Source organism: Amia ocellicauda, chromosome 15, assembly GCF_036373705.1.
Source record: "Amia ocellicauda isolate fAmiCal2 chromosome 15, fAmiCal2.hap1, whole genome shotgun sequence".
Classification (NCBI taxonomy): Eukaryota; Metazoa; Chordata; class Actinopteri; order Amiiformes; family Amiidae; genus Amia; species Amia ocellicauda.
This window is the reverse complement of record NC_089864.1, coordinates 22,193,529-22,219,873: the sequence shown is the minus strand read 5'-3', so window position 1 is coordinate 22,219,873 and position 26,345 is coordinate 22,193,529. Positions and strand designations below refer to the sequence as shown.

Sequence of the window (26,345 nt, the reverse complement as noted above, 5' to 3'; positions counted from 1 at the left end):
AATATATATTTTTTCCTGTTTTAAATAGCTTTAAAATACCATGTAAATTAGAGCAGCAATCACACAAGATTTCGGCAGTAAAGATTACATTTTCTTGGTATACGATGGAAATATTGGAATCTTCATGATAACACACAAACCTGACAACATAATATTACTTTACTCAATTTATTGACGGGCAGATATTGAAATATCCCATATATATTAAATTACCATGAGCCGAGTAATTTGCATTAGTACGGCCAGTTTCTCTTCCTAAATTAGACCTCATCTCCTGCCAATAAATCATGAGAAAACCAGCATAGTCTCTTTCTAGATTCACAATGAGTCCTTAGAAAGTTTTATCTGCTTTATGACACTGAGTTCCCTCTGTGCCCCTCACAATAATTTCTCACAGGATGTGTGAAACATTATATTTTTCCTCCTCTGCAGTGCCTGGATATAAGAGGGCCCTTTTAAGAGATATAGTCAGCCCATTTTTAAAGAGCTGCCACATGAAAAAGTCCTCAAGTAATCATAATAATGATAATAAATAACACTGAGAGCAGGCACAGTGTTGACAGTGAAGGGCCCTCATGAATCACTCCCAGAGCTGTGCTCGGCCCATTTCAGGGCTGATTAGTCTGAGCTGCTCAGCATTCCGATGAGTCTTTAATAACAAGATGTCGGATATTAACGAAGTGGAAAGACTGAGGCCTCGGAAAATACTGTCTCTTCTGCTGAGGGACTTGCCAGTCGGGGCAAAGCGTCCATGACATTCACTTCTCCGAGCAACTTCACTTTAGTGACTCAACCGCACCCCCAACACTTTCCCTTTAGAGGGCCTGGATATCGTGATATGACACACATGAACATTTCAGAAGGGGGTGCCTGTACTACTGTGAGAAGGCTTGTTACAGGTCACCTGCGTAGGTAGACATGTTACAAAGCCTTCATCTGTCAGTCAGGTGTTTTTCATCCCATTTTAGTGTTTACTCCCTCAAAATGTCTGATGTAATATCTTGTACAGTCATACATATCCTTCCACACCAGACATTTCCTGTTAGGATCGCCACAGTCTGGGAAATACACTCTGTATGTCTTAATGGTGGCCAATATTAGCAAATATTCAGAAATGGTCTCTTGTAGTTTTAACTCAAATGTGTTCTTAAAAGTGGTGGCTTTTAAGAACATAAGAACATAAGAAAGTTTACAAACGAGAGGAGGCCATTAGACCCATCGTGCTCGTTTGGTGTCCATTAATAACTAAGTCATCCAAGGATCCTATCCAGTCTATTTTTAAATGTTCCCAAATTTTCAGCTTCAGCCACATCGCTGGGAAGTTTGTTCAGATTGTGACGACTCTGTGTGAAGAAGTGTCTCCTGTTTTCTGTCTTTAATGCCTTGAAGCCCAATTTCCATTTGTGTCCCCGGTTCTGTGTGTCCCTGCAGATATGGAAAAGCTCCTCTGGTTTGATGTAGTCGATGCTTTGCCTTTTAGCAAGAGAGTTGCTAAAAAAACATACACAGAGACACAAGCCTAACTCTGGCTATCCCCTCTTGCATCTTTAATTCATCACGTTTATTAAAAACAAACACTGCTGAAGAAGAACAAGAACAAGAACATAATAAGGCATTGCAGATGTTGTTTGTGCTGGTGGTTATTACCTGCATATTTTTACAACAGCATCTGCACCCTAGTCATTGAAACCTGTTAGTTTATCAAAAAAAGTGAAAACGAAGAAAATCTATATTTGTTTCCTGCATGTACACACCGTGGAGATGAACACTGATAAGGAGAAGCTTTCTTGTTATCTAAAGACGGAAGGAGCACAATAACACAGCCCAGCACACAGTTTTGATTGACAGCCCTGAAATGGCTTTGAAGATACCCCTTGCTATTATCAGTGGACATCTGCAAAAGCGCAGTGCGCAGTTTGGAAAGCCAGTCTCCCCAACAGCTTTTGTCTCCCCCTGGAACGCCGCACATCCTGCAAAACTACAGGGTGTGGAGCTCTTTTGTACTAGAGCACTGCTTTCATTTTTTTGTTTTTGTTTAATGTTTTATCTCGCTAAGCTTTTATTTTCCGATCATGTCCCTGTAATTCCAATCTCTTTCCTGGCTGACTCCGAGTGCAGATTTAATTAAAAGATGCTTGTAGTTTGCTAACTGGAAACACTCATTAAAGCCACAAGGGGAAAAAGTTCACACAACGCTCCAAGTTACTACTTCATTATATAAATGCTATTTCTTAATTTTACCATGTCGAAAGCTTTACAAGAAAGTAACATTATGGTAATTCACAAAGAGGGAATTACTTGGAAAAAAACTCCAAAGAAATGTGCTATTGCATTATTATATTGTTTTTTTTTTCCATTATCAATCAATACATTGACAGTGTAGAGCTGTCTGTCTTTATGTCAGAGTAATGCTGATTAGTTCTCTTGGGTCTGTGGATTGAGACTGTTTAAAATTATTATTTTTATCAATACGGCTGATCAGAAGTAACTATATTGTGGGTTATGTTTTATAAAAGTGCATATGCTATGCGTTGCAAAAATAATACAATCTAAAACTTCTATAAATGGTACTTAATTAAGAGCTAATAAAGAAATATCATGGAATGGATATTAGCACTCAAAAGTAGTCTTTAAAATGTGAAATGTTTTGGATACAAGGACCACTGAAGGAGTTTGGTCATTTCTTATACTCCTATGCTATGATTGATCAAGTTAAATGAGTGGAAAATAGTTTGTGTGCCCACCTACAGTTTGCTGAAAGTGAGCACACACAGGAAGTGTTTGTCATAAACATCACCTAATTAGGGGATAACAATCTACTGCAATTCACTGAGATTATGGAAATAATGTGCTAAGGAGGATAAAAGAACTGTGACAAGATACTATTATGGGCCAAAAACCTTCCTCCATTGCCAGCCTCTTGAGGGAAGAGTGTATTTGCATGTGAGTGGGTGAAAAACAATTAAGTAACTGATTGGAGAAAGGTACACTAGCAATAGGGAAATAATGGGTACTAAATGCTCGGCAACAGCACTTTTATTTCTCCTTCAGTCGTGAAGTGCTTATCTTCACATTATAAAATGTTATGCTTAAACCATTGCAAATTTGAATAACTAAATGATTAATTTCCTTTTCTTCATTTAAAACTGAATAAGGATACATATTTGTGTAATGTAACTTAGTGCTATGTTCAGTTTGATGGAATGAAAAAGATTTTAGGACACATTTGAACAAGAGGAATTCAATTATTAAGATAGTATTTTGAATGGTGACTTAACTTTCATAAAGTCAACATGACAGTTCAAAGTTTGGCTTTTTCAGTAGCCCCAATACTTCTAAAACCCTGCAAAATAAATGTTCTTTCATGAATACTACAGAAAGTCTTGAAAAGTTTTGTTCATGAACACATGCTGTAGAACATGCATTAACAATCTCCGGTTGGATGGTTTATTTTGTCCATACTCACTCTAGAACGTCTCTGTTGGTTTTTGTGTTCATGAATACTCACTTTACAGTGTCTATACTAAACTGGGAGTTTCAACAATGTTCGCTCTAGAACACCAGCTGAATTGTTTCTTTATTGAATACTCACTCTAGAACGTCTCTGTTGAACTGTTTCTTGCTGTTGCCCAGAAACTCTCCGATCATCTGACGGCTCAGGCCCTTCCTCTGCAGCAGGAAATGGGCCACACCGATGGGCGTGTCCGGGATAAAACCCCTAGAAATGAGGAACTGAATGCCTTTGTCTGGATTCCTGCAGAGAAATGATAAAATCAAGTTGAATTCAATTATTTGTATATGTTTTTATAAAAATAAACTATAAAAATATAAAAATAAACACCATTTTCAAACATTACATCTCACTATACAGTATATATATATATATTTTTTTTTTTTTATTTGTACAAGACTTTAAAGAGTATGCAGTACTGCATAGTAGGTACAGCAAATTATGTTCGTATATTCCTATAGTTTTCAATTTCACCTTTGGCAATGGAATATCATTACGTTAAACAGCATTTGTCTGTGTGAAACCATTGGGATTAATATGAAGACAAAACCCACAGAATGGCGTTCAGACAGCTGTTGAACAGTGCTGCATAATGTGACATTATCATTTAGATAAACCAAATATTCACCTTCTAGGTATTCAGCTGTCTGTACTGATTCTAATTGTTTGCGTATACAGTGGTGGCCTGGAAAATTATTCAGTTAAACAAAATACTTAGGTCAGAGGCGGGAAGCTCTGTGGAGTTTACTATATATAGCGTTGTATCATATGTAGATCAAGCTCCCATAATCATGAAAACTTAATGCAGCCCCCTTAGCTTGTATGTATTAGCATAGCTTTCATAAGACAATGTAGATATTTCAGAAATAATCAGGTGCTGAAACTGTGTGTCCTGGCATTTAAATTGTGAAACAACAGCACTAAGCACAAGCATGTTGGCCACTGATGCCAGTCCAGTCTTCTGGAAGGGTTATTTCTGAGCACTACATGAATAATCACAGATCAAGTCTGCTCATATGCTTTCTAAAGTGGGCGTATCACACAAGAACAATGCCTTTTACCATCATTGATACTGACATTCATTCATGGTATAAAATCAAATTAAATGGCCTTCTCTGTTTTATTTTCCCATAATTCTCGCTGTGAATAAAATAATATCAGCTGAAAATTATTTAAATAGTCCAGTCCATGGTGAAATTGATCTTAACTACTGTTTTATTAGGGCTTTTGGATTGTTGCTATTATGCATGATAAATACAGCAATTAAACAAATGTGCAACTCGAATTCTAAAAAGTTTAATTGATAATTAAATGAATACATTCGCAAGTCAATGATAAATAAAGTTTCCATCTTCAATTTTATTCTCCAGTGTTATTGATGACTTGAGACTGAACTAGGCCTTCCTTGTGTCATTGTTTACAGTGCTGGAGAGGCAGAGATAAGGCGAGGCACTCTAGTAAAGAGGCCACGTGAGTCAGGGCTTTATTGCAGATGTTTTGTCTCAAATAATAATTGTACAGTTATTTACTTTTTGAACCGCTATTGAGGGTCTGGAACTGTTTAGTGAGTCACCTGGCAAAAGAGCTACAATTACTATCAAAGTGAGTTGTCATGGGACACACCTGTATGAGGGGCCTTTCAATTAAAAAATAACAGAAAAAATAAATCATATACCGAAGTGGATATATCATATACCAAAAAAAATGCATGGTGGAGATGTTGGGTTGGACATGCGCAGTGTGCCCAGTTGGTTAGAGATGAGAGCAGATCCTTCATAGGGTCACAGGCATTAGAGCCGAATGAGGGAGAAATCGATTTGGACATTCATGCGCAGGCATTAATCAAGATACCATTCATGAAGCCTAAATTAAAATGTACAAGTGTACACTCTGAGGCTAGTGTATACATTGTTTTATTGTATGCTGTACTTTATTATTATTAAGCTATGCTTTTATCATGTTGGTGTTTTCAGAAGATGGGTCATTATTACCCAAGGTGGTGGACTCAACATCTCACTGGCAGCAAATTAAAGATGGATGATGGGACATCTAGTGCATCAGTGTGTTCATTTCTGTGGTGTAGGGCCAGTCCCTGAACCATGATAATGACACGCCAGTCTAATACAGACCAGCTGCGTCAACGCTTTATTAATCCCATTAAAATGGTTTGTTGTACTCTGATACCGTTAAACACAGGGAAATATATATATATAACATAGTTGTTGGATAGATGGTGTGTATTCTCTTCAAGGTCTTATTCAGGCATTCAGACTTCAGTAGAAGGCTGCTCTCCAAAATGTATTTTATAGAAAATGGTAGCAAATGTCTCTTAAAAATACATTTTGAAAATATAAAAAATATTTTAAAATCTAGTTCAGTATATGAAATATATGTCAGCAAACACTGACATATATATATATATATATATATATATATATATATATATATGAATTAAATATACATTGATATATTTCAATATGTATGTCAATATATCTCGTGACCATTTTGCCATATTGAAATATATGTGTAGTAATATGTTCAGGTTATGTTTCTTTCTCTCCTGGTTCCCCATGCAATAGAATCCATCATTACCCCTAACTATCTCCCACCATTAAAATAAATAAATAAATGAAATCCAGTTATGTACCTTCACCGCACACTCAAGTTCTACTTCTATTGATAAATAATTGTCAGAAAGCAAGGATAATTGGACATCTATATAACTTTGTTAATTTTAGTGCTCTTTAAGTAGCAAAAAGTGATGAAAACAAATTACAAATAAGGTTTCATTTAAATCAGTTCCTGTTCATAAGAGTGCTGCAAAGAGATCATTTCCAAACCAATGGACACACAAGCAGATCCACTTCCAGAATTTTTCCATGACTGCAAGACTATTTTTCATTTGAGAAAATAGCTCATATTTCAACTCCTTTCAGTGTATCAAGATTGGCACCAGAAAGCTGAATCATCGCTGCATTTCGTGACAAGAAAATTAAAGTAAATGTAAAAAATCAAAAATAAAACATAAAAAGAGACAGGTACCTTGGAATTTAAATGCACAAACAGCAGATGTAACCAAAGTGAGATGTACTCTCATTTAAGTAACTGTCATTCTTCCCTGAACCCTCTCCCTTCTTGGCTTTATTGAGCTGCAGACATTCTACCGCTCCATTAACCATGTGACTCTTACAGCCTTTGCACACTGGATCCAAAGATGCATCTGATTTTTAAGTGTGTGAAAAGAGAAAAAAACGATTTTGTGCATCCCTGTCAGAGTCAGAAATTGCGTCTATTTTGGAATCGAAACGAGTTCGATTCAATCTGATTTTATGTGCGTTAAAAATTACATTGACCAATGAAAAATGAGAGGAAGACGTGTCTAATCATGAAGCATACAACAAATCAAATAAAAATAGACAGACAATATATGGGAATTGAATGGTACCTATTGATGTAGCTAGAAATCTCATAGAAAGTGGTTGAGCACAGATAAACTACAAAAATGTGACTTATGTTATTTACAAAGATTTGCACTTTCAAATAAATAGTTTAATGTTGAACCATGCATTCTGCTTTTGTGTCTTCATGATGAGGTATAGTTTTTGTGTGATATTTTTTTTTCCTGGCACATTTTTAACAGATCAAATGTGCAATTTCCTTGATTGACAACTTTTCATATGACGGACGACAAATGATGTATCAGATCCAGTGAGCAACGGCCTTTACACACAAAACAAGTTCCTTCAAATGTCTGATGTTGCCATTCTCCACACATACCTAAGAGCCTCTCACAGCAGACACACCTGCAGGCACAACTGCTGTAATGTGATGCTCCTGTGCATCAAGGGATGAAATTAAACCGGCTTAACTTATCTTCCTTAATTACCTGTTCGAGGAGAGTGAGTTCAAATCTGCAGCCCCTCGTTCACAATCTGAAGAGGATGGTTGTTGTTTACCTCTTGCCTTTGCAATATTCCGTAGTTATAGGTATTACCGTTAACAAATTAAATGGTGGAACTAATAATACTGATTCCTTCATGGTCTTGAGCAAACGGTGCCTTCAGCATTTAAATTATTTGCAGTTTCAAAACTTTAAAATATAGGTGTGTCGATCCTTCGTGGCTGGCTGAGGGGAGAGGAAAGGGCTTTGGTATGGCTGTTTATGGACAATTTGTGGGACATAAAATAAAATGTAGGGTAATTAAGGAGAAACCCAATAATCCAATGAATACTTGGAAGGAAAAAATGAATTGCTCATACTGTTCTGTTACATGATGATTTTGTGGAGAGGAATGGCAGATTGGGAGAAACATTGACCTCAGATGGCTGGCCCTACAGGATAGCTCTTTATCACATTCCCAAACGCCCCAGAGAGCATGGAAAGGAAGCTACAGGCTGCTATATGCAGAGCCTTGGAATGAAACCAGAGGGCAAATTAAAATAATCCCCCAAAATGTACTGCTGGGTTTATGCGTTCGAGAGGTTGCCAAATGTTCAGCGTTGGACTGTCAGCTGTGGACTCTGGCTTTGTAAATGTGGAGGATGGAAAGAGATAAGCAATTGTGTTTGGTTTAATTTAATTTCATCCCAATAAAATTATTAATAAAACATACAAGACCATTATAAATCAAGCAAACAATGTATCTCTCTCACTCAGAATGCACAATGAAAAGAGCAGTTGCATTTCTGGCTATTAAATGTTAGATTAAAACAATTTTTAGACTGCAGGAAAACACCTCACATTATTAGTAATATAACATCATATATACTATTAATTAGGCCCACTATGTATTACATGTGGTTGGCAAAAATACAATTTACATTATTTTAAGTAAATAATTATGTTTCAATATTAGCATTTCAAATGAATGCCATGTAATAGTGTGAACACACAAATACCTGCCACCGCCATGTTGGAGGACAAGCAAAGGGATTCACAGGTTAATGGTCTGAGTCTGCTGTGCACTTACGAGTGTGTGTGATTCTGTTGTGCCTTTCAACTCAACAACGTCATCGGTTCATGTCCTAGACATTTCTATGTGTAAACATGGAAGGAAAAGGTGAGACGTGTTCAAACTCGTATTTATTTCTGTGAAAAAGCTTGTGGCAAATATATGCAATCAACTACTCATATCTAGAAATTCAAGTTTCTTTGATTAATATATATATATATATATATATATATATATATATATATATATATATATATATATATATATATATATATATATATATATATATTCTTCTCTCTGATCATTGATAGTTTATGCACCGCCATGATCCTAATCAGCTTGCCAAATACCTGGTATTACCAATACAACTGGTATTATTTAAGCAATATTTAATTAAAATCATATTTTAATTCTATTCTAAATAAAGGGCTAACTGCAAACCTGATATAACATTATGATTGTTTCATATGATGATTCAGTTCGATTAAAAAAAAAAAATCACCATTGCTTTAATTTCATGGTGGTTAAATTACTTTGTCCCATTATCACTTATCATGATTTTTGTACTTTTTTCTTAGCATTAGTCACAGATTTAGACACTCTTTTTCTTTTAAAGCGCTGTAACTTCATGCAGTCAAGGCAGAAGTTGTCTACCAATATGGCAGCTGCCTGAAACTAGGTCACATAACGGGTTTGCTCTATTGTAAATAAATACAACTGCTGTTTTTGGTATTGGTTTCATATTAATACCTGGTCCTAGGAAAACTTTACTTAATCAGAAAGCTCCCTCAAATTGAAGCCAACTCTGAGCAGTTCCCCTGCCACAATGATTAATGAATGAACCCCAGGATAGTACTGTCCTCAGCCGACCTCAGACATCAAACAAATGTCAAAATGGTTTCCAGTTCACTGCCAGTAACATGGAAGCATTTTGATGTGTGTGTGTTTCAGAAAGTTAATACAGTTTGACACAAATCAATAGATTCTTCTGATTCTTACATCTACTTGTGCCTCACTGAGATGTTGCTTCAGTTTAACCGCAAGTGTAGATGAAAAGGGGGGAAAGAACAAACCAAACCGTATTCACTGTTCTCCAAAAATGGACAATCATGAACACAGCCTGTTTCAGCAAGATATTTACAAAGTGTGTGCCTTGTATCCTTGTATATTGTATACAGTTGTAGCTACCCAGCAATTGCAAATCTAAACTTGTACCTGAAATCACAGAAAAACCTCTGGGACTCATGCTCAGACTAATAGGCAGCTTTTGCTATTTATGATTTACAATGCAATAAACATTTCATTAACCAATCAGAACAATCTATTATTCGTCATGAGAACAGAAAAGAAACAAACACTTCAACCCATATAACTCTTCTCCATGTACGCACTCAGACGAGCCCCCAAAAGCAAAGCAAACACATCCTTTTCAATTCCCAGATCACATAAACCCACAATGGCATGAAAGACTTAATCATTACCTCGATGTGACACAATTGCTGATAAGACCTTGTCCTTGAATTATTCAGTCTCCCTGACTTTCTTCTGCTCTGTACATTTGCACGCCTTGATTTCAACAACAGGGTTAATGACCATAACCCACAAATGCTTTCACGGGGGTGTTTATGTGTAACAATCCTACTGTGGGGTGTTTTTTTCTTGAATGCCTTCAGGAACGTCACTGTATTTTGTCATTATGTGTTAAATTGTTGCTGAAAGTGCAGTAAGAATATGAAAATGTGTCCAGTGGGATATTAAACTGTAGTGCTGTTAAGACAAAACACATAAAATACTGGAATACATACGAAATCAAGCAAAATTAGCATATGGATATCTTGGCTATAGTTCCTCTCCTGACCTGTGAGATTTAATGGCACTCCATTGCAACAGATGCATTATTCAAACAACTTTGGGGTCTTTTAATACAGTAGCAATTAAGTTAGTGTTCTCTGGTGTATATCCAATTAAGAAGCTAATATTAGTTCCCAGATTAGCCAGCCAAATTAGATATTTGTCTTTTGGATTGTTGTATTTTCTGTATTCCCCAATAATCTATTCCCATTTCGTCAGTTGTTTCTTTCCTGCACTTCTCCTTTAAAAACCTGATGCAGGAACACCTGCCTTGCCTTCAGTACCCTCTTCCTTCCCTCGAGGGCTTATACCCCTTCCTGATGATGCCTTGCATGTCTTCCGTGGTGTTATCTACGAAATTAGACACTCTCCACTTGGCACAGTGAATGGATTTGCAGAATTGAATTTTAATGGAAAAAAAGCAGCGACTGGAAATACATGCATTGGATTTGTATTTATTAATTTATGTATTAGATAGATACATAGATATATAGGTTATTTGTGTATTCTCTGGCTTGTGTGTGTGTGTGTGCAGGAGATGAAAACACACAGACTTGTTTTTGTTTGGGAACCTAATTATTCCCATAACAGCCTTTTAAGGCCAATCTCTTTGTTGTTCAGCTTTTTTGTGATACTCCAAATGTCAGTGTGGATCAGAGCTAAGATGTTCTAAAATCCTCAAAGTTATTGATAGTCCTCTTTCTGAAACCTTGTAGTGCAGGGCTTTGATTGTGTCGTATTTGTGTCATACTTACTGTACAGTATTTATACTTGTAAATCTGTGATAAAGAACATAAAAATCTGAACACAAATGTAGTACAATTATTTGTATTTAAAATGACCAGTGAGAACAAGGATACTGTACGTTTGAGATTGGGATGTTATGATTCTGCTGTTATTTGTATTTTAAGTATCAAACTTGAGTGCAATGAACATTTAAATAAGATTTAAACATACCAAATACAAATAATAAAAAGACTCAATCAAAAGGCTGACATGTTAAAAAGAGATTGTTTAGTCAATAGTGTCAAAAATAATGTCAACACTCATGTTCACTTTAATAGTAGTGCATGTATATAACATCCTGTTTTTACAGATACATTTTCTCTAACTGTCAAATACCAAGGATTGGAGGAAATCTGCACTACATCAGCTGTCATCATAATAATGGCTCAGCTTATCAAAGTTGTACACTATTGAAGAAGCATACAGGAAGAAAGTGTCCTTCATTACGGTTTAATACATTAAATTGGTGTTTACATAATGTCAACCAAAAGGTCAATTGAGATGCTTACTTTTCCTCCAGAAAATAAGAATGCTAACATAATATATGCTGCTAATTTTTCTACACTCTTGCACTGTATCTTTTTAACCTTTATTATTGTATATCTTGACTTCTAATATTATTCTAATGTTATAAAACATCAATTAAAGAGTGAAGAATATATTATTTATGACACTCGGACTAAAGCTCAACCATTAAGTGCATATGTAAATACAATTCTGTAGTAATGTACCTTCACCACACCACTCCAATTCATCAGCTAATTATAGCTCCGCACTACAGGAAGGTTTTAACTGTTTCAATCTGCCTGTGAGCGGTTGGACCACGTACAGTCCAGTCTCTCACTTTGAACACTCTATTACATTTTACCTACCCTACAACCGACTTCATAAGTAACACCAAAAAACATCTCAAATCTCCATTTTGCTGCTTAAAATGAGTCACACAAGTATAGATGTCCACAGAGGTCGACTCACACTATTATAGGCAATATAATCATAATAAAATAGCAAGATCACATCTCCCCTCTCTTCTAAATGGACTATAATATTACTGAACTCCATTTCAAAACTCTAGTTATTGACATTCTGGATGCATTATCAACCCTCTACCAACTGAAACAGATTTGCTTATCACAACAGGAAAAAAGTGTATTATTCATTCTGAGTGGATGCCCAGTGTATGTAAATGCAGGGCATGGTGTTGATTGGCATTCATGAGTAACCTTTTGAAGTGTCCAGTTTGATCAGAGCTCTGAACCTTGTCTGTGCTATAACAGTAAACACTCCCTGGCTTTATGCGTGCCCTGCAGTTTCAGTTTTAGTAAGACTTTTTGATTTTGCTGTTCATTGTAATTAAGCGAGATGAAGAAAGCCATGCTCTCCATATTCTGGAAGACACATGAGCTCATAGAACAATGTGATCATTTGTCAAATATGCAGAGCTAGTTATATAATTTGCTGTCCAAACCGAAAACCACTATGAACCACTATGAACTATGTTTGGAAAGAATTAATTAATTAATTAATCAATCAATCAATCAAATAAATTAATTTATACATAAATAATAACCTCTGGATGACGTTATTGAAAACAGATGGATGGATAATAATAACCTGAGCTGCTAAGAGTAATCTAGCATGCAGCCAATGTGATGTGTGTACATAATAATTTAGAAAATATACCATTATTTAATTATATGAAGAGCCTGGTGGAAGCTCCAAAGTGGAACCAGGAATATTCATTAAAGAACACTAAATAAAGATGACAGCGATGTTCAGTAGCCATAAAGACAGTACTGGAGTGATGACAGACATAAAATAATCAATTCTGTAGAGTGCTGTACATTTGTTCAAATTGATGTTCTGCAAAATTAGAATTTTAAAATGATTCTATTTTTATACATCAACCTCTTTCAATGTATCTGTATATGGCACTCCTATTTATGTATTTATGCACTGTATTTATTTTATTTTCTGTCATCTGGATCAATGTAAACTGCTAGTAGTGCTTATCACTCTATAGCAGCATTTATTGTAATATTTACAAAGCATTACAAATGCTTGTCATGGGTCACTTGCAAAGAGAATATTTAAACCTAGTGGTTTCTGGGGTAGTTCCGAGAAGAAATTTTAGACACTAAGCAATAAGATGACAAATCAAGGTCAACAGTGGAAATGAATGCAATGAACAGCAGATGTGTGTCTGACAGAACGTAACTCTTTTTACCACAAGATTTAATAGGATTTCAGGGAGCAGTGGTTGAAACAGCATGCAAGTAAGAATACATTTACCAGTGATTCTTCTTTAAGTGTATATATATATATATATATATATATATATATATATATATATAGTCCAGTATCTGTTTTAACCTGTTTTTGACTCAGAGACTAGTAAAGTTAAGAATAGTTTCAGCAGGGGTTTCATACTTACACATTGAAGAGGTTCAGGCCAATCCTGTAGAGGCGTTTGCGCATGACGTCGGTGGAGAGGGTGGGAGACTTGCAGCTGGCCGGGTTCTCGCAGTGGTAGCGGGGAAGGCTGAGGATCATGGCTTGTAACGCTTCCTTGGAAGAAACCTCGGAGGCCGACTTGGCCGAGGTGGAGGTGCTGCTGCTGCTCATCTGCTCAGAGCTGTTATCGGCCGTCTCGGACTCGCTGCGCTTGACCTCCACCACTTCCTGGATCTCCTCCTGGTTGTCAGTCATCTCCAGTTTCTCCAGGGCAAACTGCTGCTCCACGCTGATCTCCTCCTCGCTGGGTGGGGGGTCTGGAAACTCATTCGAATTTTCTTCGGGGTCCGGGAGGATCCCGTCTTGAGGTGCCTCCTGGACCCCTTCTTGGGGCTCTGTGGTCTCCACGCCTTGCTGGAGACAGTTACTCAATGAAACGGAAGTGGACTCCATCACTGAGGAGGACATGTGGAAGTTCTGGTTGTCAATTTGCACGGTCACATCCCGGAAAGCCATCATTAATGTGCTCCCGCTGCGGGGCAGGGAGTCGGGGGTCTCTTCGTCTTTTCCCTCGAGGTCAGATGTCTCGGCCATTCCCATCCCCACCTCTCCGACTCCTGCCCCTGGTGCACCTGTTCGAAAGGTTTCTGTAATCTGGTAGGTGCCGCCATCCTGCAGGGAGCACATGGTCTTCAGGCTCCAGGTGCTGAGGGCGTCATCGATGGACTTGGCCAGCGACTGGACCTGCTCATTGAAGGAGTCCTCCAGCTCAGTAAGAGCTCCGCTGATGGTGGCTGGGAGAGAAGGGGAGCGCACCAGTGGGATCCCCACAAAGTTGTAGCCTTCTACCAGGGCTTTCTCGGCGGAAAAGCCTTCGGTGTTCTGCACGCGGACCTTGCGCAGCGAGATGCGCCTCGGCAGACGGCTCTCCAGGAGTGAGTTGCGGATCTTTTCGAAGTTCTTGCTGAGCTGGTACTGTCGGAAGGCGGTCTGGATTTTGCAAGCAGCGCGGCGAGAGATCAGGTGGCCCCCATATTTGTGCTCTAACATTTCGATCTGCAGAAGAATGAAAAACAGGAAATCTTTGAAACAGGGTGAAAGAAAAGACAAAAATATAACTAGGAAAGTTAGAAAAAAAAAAAATCCTACAAAGGGAAATGGTAGGACATGGTAATACTCAAATAAAGTGTTACAAAATGTAGAATCATTCCAACTAAGAGGAAAGAGAACTCAAAAGGTCTCTGTCTAATCTGTTTACTCACAAATAGCAATGGCGAGGATTTAGTTTCTTATCCATCTTATCCATTTCAACAACAACAAAACAAACGTGTTTTTCTACAAAAAGCTCTCTGTAGTCAGCTATATATCACAATGGTCAGTGAATTTAACATCAATCTTTGGGGAACAGAACACAAATACGAGCCATTTTAACATATTAATAACCAAATAAACAATAGTTAAAGAATCCCATTCCATTCAGTGATTGCAGGAGATAACAAGAACATTGCCATGGAGACCCTGATGGTCTCACACATGGCAATGTAACCTCAGAGAAAAGCTAAATGCAAACAGACGGCTAGGGCATATGAGATCAATAAATCTCTCAGTTTACTTCAGAGGCAAACTAGGAGAAGTTTATGCACCTAGTTCATTATTAAGGCTTCACAACTTCAATTTTCTATTTCTCCAGCTCCATGGAGCATGGAAGATGAATATCTGGACTTGGCAAAAAAGAAACTTGAACGAGCAAGAACATTTAGAGAAAGAAATACTCAGCGAAATTAGTGCCTACTATTCCAAGACTGCTCCATGACACAAAACTACAAAAACCGAATCCCAGGTCAATGTTATCAATTTAGAATGGTTTCGGTTCTCTCCAGAACCTTAGAAATGGTTCATTGGTCTTCCTTATTCTGCAATATTCTCAGGGACAGAGTTTTCTTGGAAGATGCATTCACTGACAAAAACTACAAAATGATCAATCTGTGTGGTTTCTCACTCCCAATCTCTTCCTAGATTGATTCAAACATCTTCTCATCTCAATCATTCAAAATGTTGAAATGCTGGCACAAATGTACCTCAACAAACTGCCTTGTTTTACATTTAAATCCTTCACGAAACCATTTGGAAGGATTTGAGATGCTGTCCCCAACAAATCAAATCAAAAAGGCATTATTATATAATTAGTTTCTTCCACTTTGTCACACATGAATTATTCTATAAAAGCTCTTAAATGTCTACCTTCTAAATCTCCATTTAAAAGTTAATTTCACCTTATAACCACTGCACTTGTAATCATTCAGTTTCTTCACTTTATCTATTGCACATTCCAGAAACACAGAAACCACTTGTCCTCTACTGCATTCACAATTGCCAGATTAAAACTTGATTATTACATATTTCCAAGCACCGGTAATAGTGGCATGATCTCTGTGTCTACTGCCCAAATAAGAACATAGACAAAAGTGCTATAAGTGCTATCAAGCTACAAAGAGCAGTTCTGAACCTTAACCTTGGCTTTCTAAACATATTCAGGTGTATTTAGCTACTCAGACTTTTTTTTCCTGGTTCAAAATAATTAAAGCATAACCACAGCTCATTTTCCATTTTGGGGACAAACTCCTAATAAGTATAATACAAAATAATATTAATAATCACATTAATTATTTAATTTCAAATAATTAAAAATAAATGAAAAAATACACACACCCCAGTAGGTCTGTATAAGTAATAAAATCATACAAAAATATTGGTCTAGCTAAATTAAGAGAATTTACACATCTAACTAGCTATCTCAATATTTATTTTGTTTTGTTTCCCTTTAATAAACCCACCCTGAGCTAAGCAGAAGACCAACATACAGTTTTGAACAAAATATATTTAATAAGCCATCTCGATAAGTATTTTTGGCACAGTCTCGAATATAATTTCTTCCCGAATCATAATTATCGAATGCACAGTTGAATCACTGATTATACCATTTTATTATATTTAATTGAAATACAGCAAGTTCAGTTTCACTCAGCAGCTCCTGAAATGTGTCACTGGTACTCCAAAAGGATGCCATTTGTCTACATTATACCCAATCTCTTTTCAGCAATATTGGCATGCTCAACATAATTTAGAGTAATCCATTTAAGTCCCAATGTCGTTGTTAAACTCCCTAAAAGCTGGTAATCAAGCAATTCGTCTATGAGGAACAATAGGAGATTGCACTGCAAGTATATTACACAGTGCATGGGTTCATTTCAGTTAATCATGGCAATGCATTCAGCCAATAAAGAGCAACATGTTACTGTCATACATAGCAGCATGATTAAATAGCAATTTCAGCATCACATTTTCAGGGGACAAAGTGAACCAGCAGACTGTGTTACCTAGTTTAATATATTAACACATGTGTGTAAATAGTGTAAACATTTTACACTATAGATGTGCTAAGATATTTAAATAGTTAACACAGTCTGTTGCCAACCTGTGGTTAGCCCTGGTCCTGGAGGGCCACTGTGCCTTCTGGCTGTTATTTTATTCAGATCATGAATTGCTTAATTGAGCCAATTGTGAGTCTTAAGTAGTCTACATTCCCATGCATTCAAGGTACCCAGTGACTGGTGATTTAGAGAGATCTATAAAACCTGCAGGGAACAGGGTTGGCTTGGCCACCCCTCATGTAAACAAAGTTTAGAAAGATGCAGAAATGCACACTTTATCTGTTATACAAAAGCATTTTCAGACATTAGTGCTCTAAGAACTGGAAACTTTGAGGCAACATACATATTGAAAAGTTGCATGGGAAGACAATGCAAGACTGCATTACTTTAATTTGAATCATGCTGTAAGAACAGCTGAACATCTACTTCAATCTACCATATTAGAATATATTTAGATTTAGTTTTACCTCTTAAAGTCAACTTCTATTTTTGTATTTTTACATAACGTTTTCCATAAGAAATCCAAATAATAAACTAACCCTCCTAGCAATGTATACTTTATCGACTTTAATGTACATTTAATGTCTGAAATGTAATTAGTATCCAAAATCATCTAAAATCCTGTATCCTCTAACAGCTCCAGGAGAAAGATGGACTCTCCTCTCATTATCTGAACATCCTTATACATTTTGTTCTTCTTTTATGCAGTCCAGGAGTGATCCATTACACCATCCCAATCCATCCATTTAAAACAGTGCAGGAGACACAAATCTGTATGAAACACAACCGTGAGTGACACAAGGTCGTGAGTCTGGGGTCATCTCTAGTGCCTTCATTGCAAATGCAGCATTGATTTTGTCAGCCAGTTTGAGATCATTTGCCAGAGTTGAATTCCCCTTTGCACTCTGCTTAGTCCCTGCAAAACCTTTCTGACAGCATCTGCTACTCACTGCTTCCACCATTCTTTCCAGATCAAGGGAAACTCATTGAATTTGTATGCTAGGCAGGATTTCCTTGACATTGCAGTATGAAAGAGATATATGGGTATTTGTGGAGAGTAGCTTTAATCTTATTCTCAAAATCAATAATATTCTGTAAAAGAAAACTTAAAAAAAACATATCAAAGTCTTCAGAAGAGTTTATTTCATGGGTTGAAATAATTGACCTGTTATACTCAAAGGAATGATTCATTCTGAGGCCTTTTTCTTTACAGTGAGAAATAGATGCACAATTATGTCTATATACAACTTTCCTGCCTTTTTTAACAAGTTGCATTTCACAGGCAGAAGAATTTATGAAGAATAAACTGGAAACTAAAGGACCTGTGAGTCAAGCTTAATAATACTGGAAATGTTCTGGAAAAGCAATGACTACACATCATCTATTACAAATCTTGTGTCAACATTAAAACAAACACATCAGCAAGAAAGAGAAGGTTTCAAACATGAGTTAACAGAGCATTATGCTTCAATCTTCAAGGGAAACCATTTTTTAATACTCACAATTTATGCTGAGAAGTGATTATCTATGTTGTTAAGATAAGACAGCATATGCAGATATATAGTAGTAAATGTACTATATGAAAATATGAAATGTAGCACTGCCTGTATAATTGTTTTAGACAATTTATAAACCATTTCAACTGCTATAAACCAAGTCACGAAAAATTTTGATACACTATTATATTAGTGTCCCATGATGCCTGACCTAGAGAATTTTGTATTTTATTTTGTAATTTACTATTCCAATATTAATTTCCTACTGACAACCAATTTAGAAATCATTAGCAGATAGCAGGAGGAATCAGTTGTCATCTATTTAAGTCTTTGTTGACAGTATCATTGCTAATTATTTTATCGATCACTGGTAAATAACATTTGGAAATAGAATAATCACAGCACCTTGCAACACAAATAGTGTTTGAGGTTTATGTTCATAAGAATTATAGAATTAATTGAGAACACTTTCGTTTTTTAAATATAAAGACAGTAAGACAGATACTTTGTGTTCATTTGTTGGCAATCTATCTTTTTCTTTCTTTCTCTTTCAGCCTTCACTCATTTTAAGGACATTATAGGTGCATGAGTTCTGAAATAAATAGCAAACTGTCTGTGGTCTATGCTTTAAAACCCACCAAGCAAACCAGAATCACTACAATAGTTTATACATCTATATAGTTTTGTTAAACTTCTGAAAATCATTTTCCAATGGGTTGACCAAGCTTGTAATGAGACTATAAAAAGGCAAATATTTTTTTAAAAAAATTGATAACATACTGATGGTTCTGCTTTATCCAAAAATAAAATAGTGCAGATGCTTTCTGCAAAATGTGTCAAACTATTATTTAGAAAATGTCACATAACAGCCAATAATATGAAACGTTTCAGTATACGAACAATCCTAATTAGGTGTGAGAAAGAAAATGATTATTTTTCTTAATTTAATTTATGTTTCTTCTTTTCATGTTTCCAAATTGAATAGAAGAAAATATAAAAGATTAATCTAACCTTAGAGTGTTTAGATGCTGAAAAAGAATGCAAACCTGCCATCTTTAAAAATTGTGTGAGCTGAAAGCATAGCACAGTTGTGAGAAACAGATTGATTGCGAATTAAAAAGCTGACACCTTTCCAGTTAGTTGATTTTGACACTGCGCAAGTATAAGGTTTCTGCCTCCCTGTCATTCTACTTTTACATCATCTGCGAACCACAGCACATTAACTTAAACTGGCATGTGAAGAGATTGGATTAAGTAGGTTGAAGTTCTGTCTTAAGATCCTTCTCATAAAAACAATTAAAATCCTGCTTTATATGATTATAAACTAAAAACTAATTATTGGTATTTGTTGTTGTTTGCTTAGTCGTGGCTTTGTTTCATATTGAATAACATTTGTCAGTCAAAATAATGTGGGCCAAAGATACATAAATGTCACCATTAATATTCTCGACCTTCAAGTCAAGTGAAGAAGTTCCAAAACATCATAAATGCTAGATTTGTCAAATGACCACCAATGTTCAAGCTTGTCCATTGTTAGCCTTTAAACATAATAAGTTCAGTATTGAAAGAAACAAAATGATTAGAAGGGCTAAAACATGCTCAACCATATTGCTTTAGCTACTACTACTACTACTACTACTACTACTAATTGTTTACTGATTAGCAAAGTTTAATAAGATAAGATGGCGTGTATACAAAGAGCCAGTAAAAACACAATGTTCATTTTAAAAGGTCGACTATATGGGTTTTACACATACTAATGCTATATATTGTGCATTTGCTGGAGTAGAAGACAGTAACACATAAGTCACTACCCTGTCTACATGTAGGGACCAATAGGTAGCTTTGCTAGAAGGCTTTTCATGTACTTCCGTGTCAAAAGTGACTACCCATACTCCCTTGTGGAACAGTTTTGGAATTGAAAGATGACTCCTAATTAGGGCTTTCCCATTTTCTATTGCTCCGAGAATATTCTGCTTAACAAGCTGTCACTTTTCTTCCTTATAATTTCCATTTCCTCAGTGGGGACTAAGAAATCATTCAGGAGATACAGTGTGTCAAGAGAACTGCAATGACACTGTTCGTCAGCGCCCAGGAACATACAGATGGAGTCAGACAATGCGCTCTTCTCGGCTGGCCAGAGACCGAGCTGTGCATTCACAGGAGGAGAATACATTACATCAAAGCAGGAGCTGTAACAGATAGTCAATATCACATCTTGATAAAGAAATCTTTAAACGGTGCACACCAAGTGGCACAGAAGAGGAAATGTCTCCCAGGTTTTCAGACATTAGAGACACTCAAAGAGACTAACTGAAAAATAGATGTAATCTAGACTTTCCTATTCCTTTGCCATTTGTGTCTTGAACTACTCCCATGTTGCTCACTGAAATATATTTAGAAATACCTCCAAAAACTAAAATAAGTATTTTATAAATTATTATAAAATTGGATGATCTGTATACAACTAACAAATACAAAAAAATGATGCCAGATATTAAAAGCTTGATATTCATCAAATTAACCCAGCATCTCACCTATCCCTGGCAGGCTTGAATATTAAATTGTTATGGTCATATGTCAGCTCCAAGGCAATTGTGTTGATGAATAAATTAATAATCTTTGATCTCCAGAGAATACAAACTGTACGTATTAAACATGTCAATGAATGAGTATGTAGGTTGCTGTGGAAAGAAATAATACTGACTAAATGCAAACAAGAAATACTATCCCACCACATTGAATTTTATCAAGGGATGCTTGAAGAATGAACGTATGGAGTAGGAGTAGGTTTTGGTCCTCTCATGAATACCAAGAGAACCCCTCTTTAGTACAGTCCCAAATGTTTCATACTTTCAATTGTTTCCCCAAAAATCAAAAACTGAGCAAAGAAGTTATTTTTAACCATATATTAAGTGTATGAGTATATGTGAATTGCTTCAAAAACAAATGTGAAAGGGAAACAGTGTAAGTATTTGTGTATAGATAACAAACCACAAACAGAAGCAAAGCTATCGGGCTTTGAGAGAACATGTTGACAGCAAAGCATGTAACAATGAAATGGTAAAGGTCAGTACATTTGCTGGCACTTTGCTGTAAGCTACAAGGCAAAAGTAAACTTACACATTGTGCAGAAAGAGTCAGCAATTTTGCTCTGCTGAACAGCAGCCCATTACAGACCAACAGTGAACACGGGGATGCTGATTTACGGATTCATTGTTATTTAATCAATAGTAGGTTTATTACAAGCGGCCTGGCTACGGCAGAATTGGAAAGAACTGATTCTCCTTTCAATTATTGCAATGCTGTATTGTGAGCTGTGGCATAAAGTCTTATTGGGATGTTTGACAGCTGGCCTGAAAATGCTGAGGTCCAGGATAGAGAATGTCTGCTTCACAATCTAACCCCACAGTGAATGATGCAAACTTGGAATGACCAGAAACTACAACATTGTCTAGATAAGCAAAGGGGACATAGCAGCATGTCGTCCATTACAATCACTGACTGACACAATGGGAAAAGCATCACTTTAACTCTCCAAAGCCTACAGTTATCTCTTTAAGCTTCCTTCAATTCGAATGTTCATGATCGTACATTTTTAACAATAGAAAATAGAAAAAACAGGAGCAAAAATAATGCAGTAGGTTGCAGGGAAAAGTAGGAATTAGAAGCAGGCAGGAGCAGTAACAAATTCCAATGTTACTAACTGATGCATGTATATTTATGAGTTTCATCTACAGACAGTTTATTCAAAGCATCATTAATGAGAAAAGAAAATGAGCTGATTTGATATGCATGCAGCTACGAGCAAATCTAAGATCTTGTAAGAAAAAAAAGAAAACAACAGTAGAAAGGTCTTGGGGGATATGTGGTCTAAGCCCAGTTATTCAAGTCCATGAAATAATCCCAGGTTAACATCACAGTTAACTTTATTGCAAAGGTCTAATCTAATTGTACATGCTGAGAACACTGTGAGATTACTGATTTGACAGCAATTCAGATAAGATGGTCAAATCACTGGTCTCTTGTCATGTTCTGTCTTACATTTCACTGAACATGCTCTTAGAACAGTTGTTTTTGATCTCAAAACCTCTGTATTGTAGTTACAATTATTGCAACTATGCATTAAAACCTTGCTAGATGAACACATATTTTCCCAAGCTATTGTACACAATGTCTTTGATAAAAAACAAAAAACACAAAAAATAAATTACATAAAATGCTGAAATCAAAGCAGTTGTGTTGCCATGGTAAAATGCTTCATAGGATTTTAGCAAACTGCCTTTATAAAAAAAAAAAAATCTTCGGTTCTAAGTAGACTTAGAGCACAAAGGTAGGCTGAGAAAAAAAAAATCTCATTACTCTCAGCAAATAAGCAAACAGTCCTACTGTACTTGTTAATCAACACCTTTGGCACCTTTTAGATGTGTAAACAGAAATGCATTTTGTCTAATTATACTAGTTAAAAATGAAATCAAAACAATCTTAAAACAAGAAACGTTTACTTATATTCCTCTATATAAACACCTGTTTTTGCAAAATCAGTGCATGTACATACATAGCTGATAACTGAATTCAAGTAAATTCAAAGCTGGATTACTAAATGCAATGTATACAATTGTTTTGTGATAGAGTGGTAAAATGTTAAAGTTAAGATGTTTAACAGAAGTATTAATCAAAGGTAGTACATTTGTACATACTGAAGTGTTAGTAATGTGCAGGCAGGAGAATAAAATCAGATACAAAAAATAAACAGATGAAAGTGAATATCTCTATCATAACATCCAAAACCTAAAGCTTTATAAAACATGTCTGTGATATCCACACCAAATTCGTTCTGCATTAAGTACCAGAATAAAAGCCTTCTGTGACATAAAATAAATCCATCACATGTAGTTAAATCTCTTAGCTTTGCTCATCTCCTTAACAGAAATTATACTTCTGCTTCATTTTTCGCCTTCTTTAAAGCTATAACGCTTCACCTACAAGGCTGTTTACCAAAGATGGGAAATGCAATTAAGTGAAATGGTTAATCCAGTAAAAACCTCCACCTGGAATGCTAGATAAGCAACACAACCTAGAGATTGCCAGCTCGGAGCCAGGCTGTGCCACTCATCGGCAGGAGTTCATCGGCACCAACGCGAGAGGCTGGGTTTCCCTTCCGGATCACACGGCAGAGAGGTGACAAGGCTTGGTGTGATGTGGTTTCAAATGAAGCTGCTTTATGTATCCCTGGCTCACTGCGGTAAGATTGCATCAAGGCAATAAAATCTTACAAAGTGGGACAGGTGATTGATAATTCACAGTCAAAATGAAACACACGAGAGTGTTGCAAGTTTAGTTAAGTGCATTTCCAGCAAAATCACAACCTCAAAACGGATGACCTTGGGCTTGAAGCACTGTCACTTTGCCCAAGGTTACTCTAACAAGTTCTATCACACTGTCACAGTAATGACACACACTGAGCACATAACTAATTCGTTACATATTCATGGACAACATAGCCTACAAACTCAAAAATACATAGGCGTGCATGCAGTCTATATGCAGTGAGGGACAGGAGGAGCTAAATAAAGGATGTATTTGTTAAATAATGTAGGATAGCTTTCAAATATTAACCTTTCATTCAGTTTGACCACATAATTATATTTATTTTTGATTAAACATAATTGTAATGTCCTTGTGTGTGTACATATGGATTACTCATAGAACAAATAATACTTACAACCAAACCCAAGGCATAGGAATAAACAAACAACAGCACTAAATATGTTCGTATATTAGTTTGTACATCTAAGTGATTTCTATGAGAGTCTTCATTGTTATTACTATCAATCAAACCATATGAGTTGTTTGGAATTAAATAAACAGAGAGGGAATGCAGACAAAGCTACAAATGTAACAATATTTTGTATCTCTCCTTCTGCCACCACGGTTTTCGCTTGACCATCCCATTTTCCTGTCCACTTGAGCGATACGTTTCTCCGCCACTTTCCCTGAACCTAGAGGTGTTGTTTTCGGAAGCTGTGAATTAGTAACCTGTGATAAACAGGTGACATAAGGGATTTGATTTGGTCTAGCCTTATATTTGACTACATAGAAAACAGGACCAGCACTATCTAGACTTTAACAAGGACTTCCTTGGTATTGCAGTGTTTGCAGGTTCTGTGACAAACAGGAAGCATTTACATTACAGACATTACACAGAGCAACAACAAGATAATGCAGCCCCAGTCCAATCCCAATATTCACAGTCTCACATACTCCTGCAGCAATCTCTTAGCAGTCTCTCCACAATTGAATCCCAATCTCTGTAGTCCTTTGGGGTTTGAACTCCCTGCTATTGCTCAAAGAACAACACACATTCTCGTGGAGCACTAACACACATCCACTCCCAACTATCAGTACCATTTGCAGTTAAGTCAACAACAGTAAATTAATTCAATTTTCACAAAGCCCTATCACTCTCACCCTCCCAGAAAACAAGCTACCATACATTATAAATCACAACTTCATATTGACATCGCACATATAATCCACTTCATCACACGTGTAATGAAGTTTTATACTGATTCCAATCATGCAATCAGTCCCCTTTGTTATCTTCTTGGCTAATGGGTGTCCTATAGTGGTCTTGGTATTGTAAGGGTTTATTGAGGGAAAGTTTGCTCAGGGTCAGTTGTTTCTCCATCACAGAGCACTTTATACTGAGGGGGTAAACAAAGAGGTCATGAAAGGCTCAAATGGAAGAGACCGGATTGGCCAAAATCACTGAAGAGGTTGAAGTCAAATTGCAGTAGGGCTATTTCCAGTATTCATTTGTTTTTCTTATTCTTTATAATTTACCCAGCACATTTGTGATTGTTTAAACATGGCTATAATACATTTAATTAATCTAGAAATGCATAGATGCACCAAGCCTTTGAAAATTGGAAATTACCAACATGACAAATGAAGGACAGATTTCACCACAGTGTGATTGAAGGAAGAACAAAAGAGAGATGCTTGTCTTTTGTTTCTTTTTGTTTGTTTGTTTTGTTTTTAATGTCCATCAGAAAGAAGCCCTGGAGTACAACACAAATCCAAATGTGGCGTACAGCATGAATACTGTCAGCGACTTGCACAGCTGCTAAGTATGTATATATAAAAAAAAAACATTACATTGGATATGAGGAATGACAATCTTTCAGAGGGGGCAGATCCCTTTGAAAAGAATGATGTTTCATGGAATTCAATGTCAGTACACATGAATCCTACGTATAGACAATTAAGCAATTCAAGCTTAAACCTGATTTGAAAAAAGAAAATACATCACTCTAATGACCCTCGATAAACATCACCAAGATACTTTAATTCTGCCTAGTAATGCTCTTTGTTTCCTTGCCTTTCCAGCACTTCCACTTAAACAAGATTTCAGAGGACAGAAGAATGCCTCACACCATTACACCAACCCCAATCCCTGCTTTGTGCCGACTAGGACGCTCAACCAGTTCCCCTACCTGCTTGTTTTTGAGGTCGAGCGAAAGCTCATAGTCGGAAGAGGAGGAGTGGGAGCAGGCGCTGGCCCCCTTGTTCCTCTGCACTCTCATGGGAGAGGCGGTGTGATGGAGGCTGGCTTTCTGCCCCCCCCCTCGGGCACCCGTGCCCTCCTCCACTCCGCCGGGCGTCGCACCCGCGCCATCTTGCTCATCCCCCTTGCCCTCGGCCTCACCTGCCTGCCCCAGGTCACAGCTGGCCGGATTGGAGTCGCTGCAGAAAGGAGAAAACGTAGTGTGAAGCTGCATCCTTCAACTTCTGCGCCGGGGGTTTGTGGCTGGCGGGGAGCTCTGCTTTCCGCTTTGTAATCGCAGCTGCAAATACGATA

The 26,345-nt window shown here is 36.8% G+C and overlaps 1 protein-coding gene across 1 annotated transcript in view; it reads right to left on the bottom strand.

Annotated features, from left to right (window-relative positions):
* The window catches only part of iqsec3b (IQ motif and Sec7 domain ArfGEF 3b), a 102,123-nt gene extending 76,022 nt beyond the window's left edge, over positions 1-26,101 (bottom strand). The window contains exons 1-3 of the mRNA XM_066724009.1: positions 25,981-26,101; positions 13,535-14,610; positions 3,593-3,754 (exon numbers count right to left, since the gene is read on the bottom strand). Of these exons, the coding sequence (XP_066580106.1) occupies positions 3,593-3,754; positions 13,535-14,610; positions 25,981-26,070 (1,328 nt within the window). The 5' untranslated portion in view covers positions 26,071-26,101. The remainder of the gene's footprint in view (positions 1-3,592; positions 3,755-13,534; positions 14,611-25,980) is intronic.
* Positions 26,102-26,345: the final 244 nt, after the last annotated feature.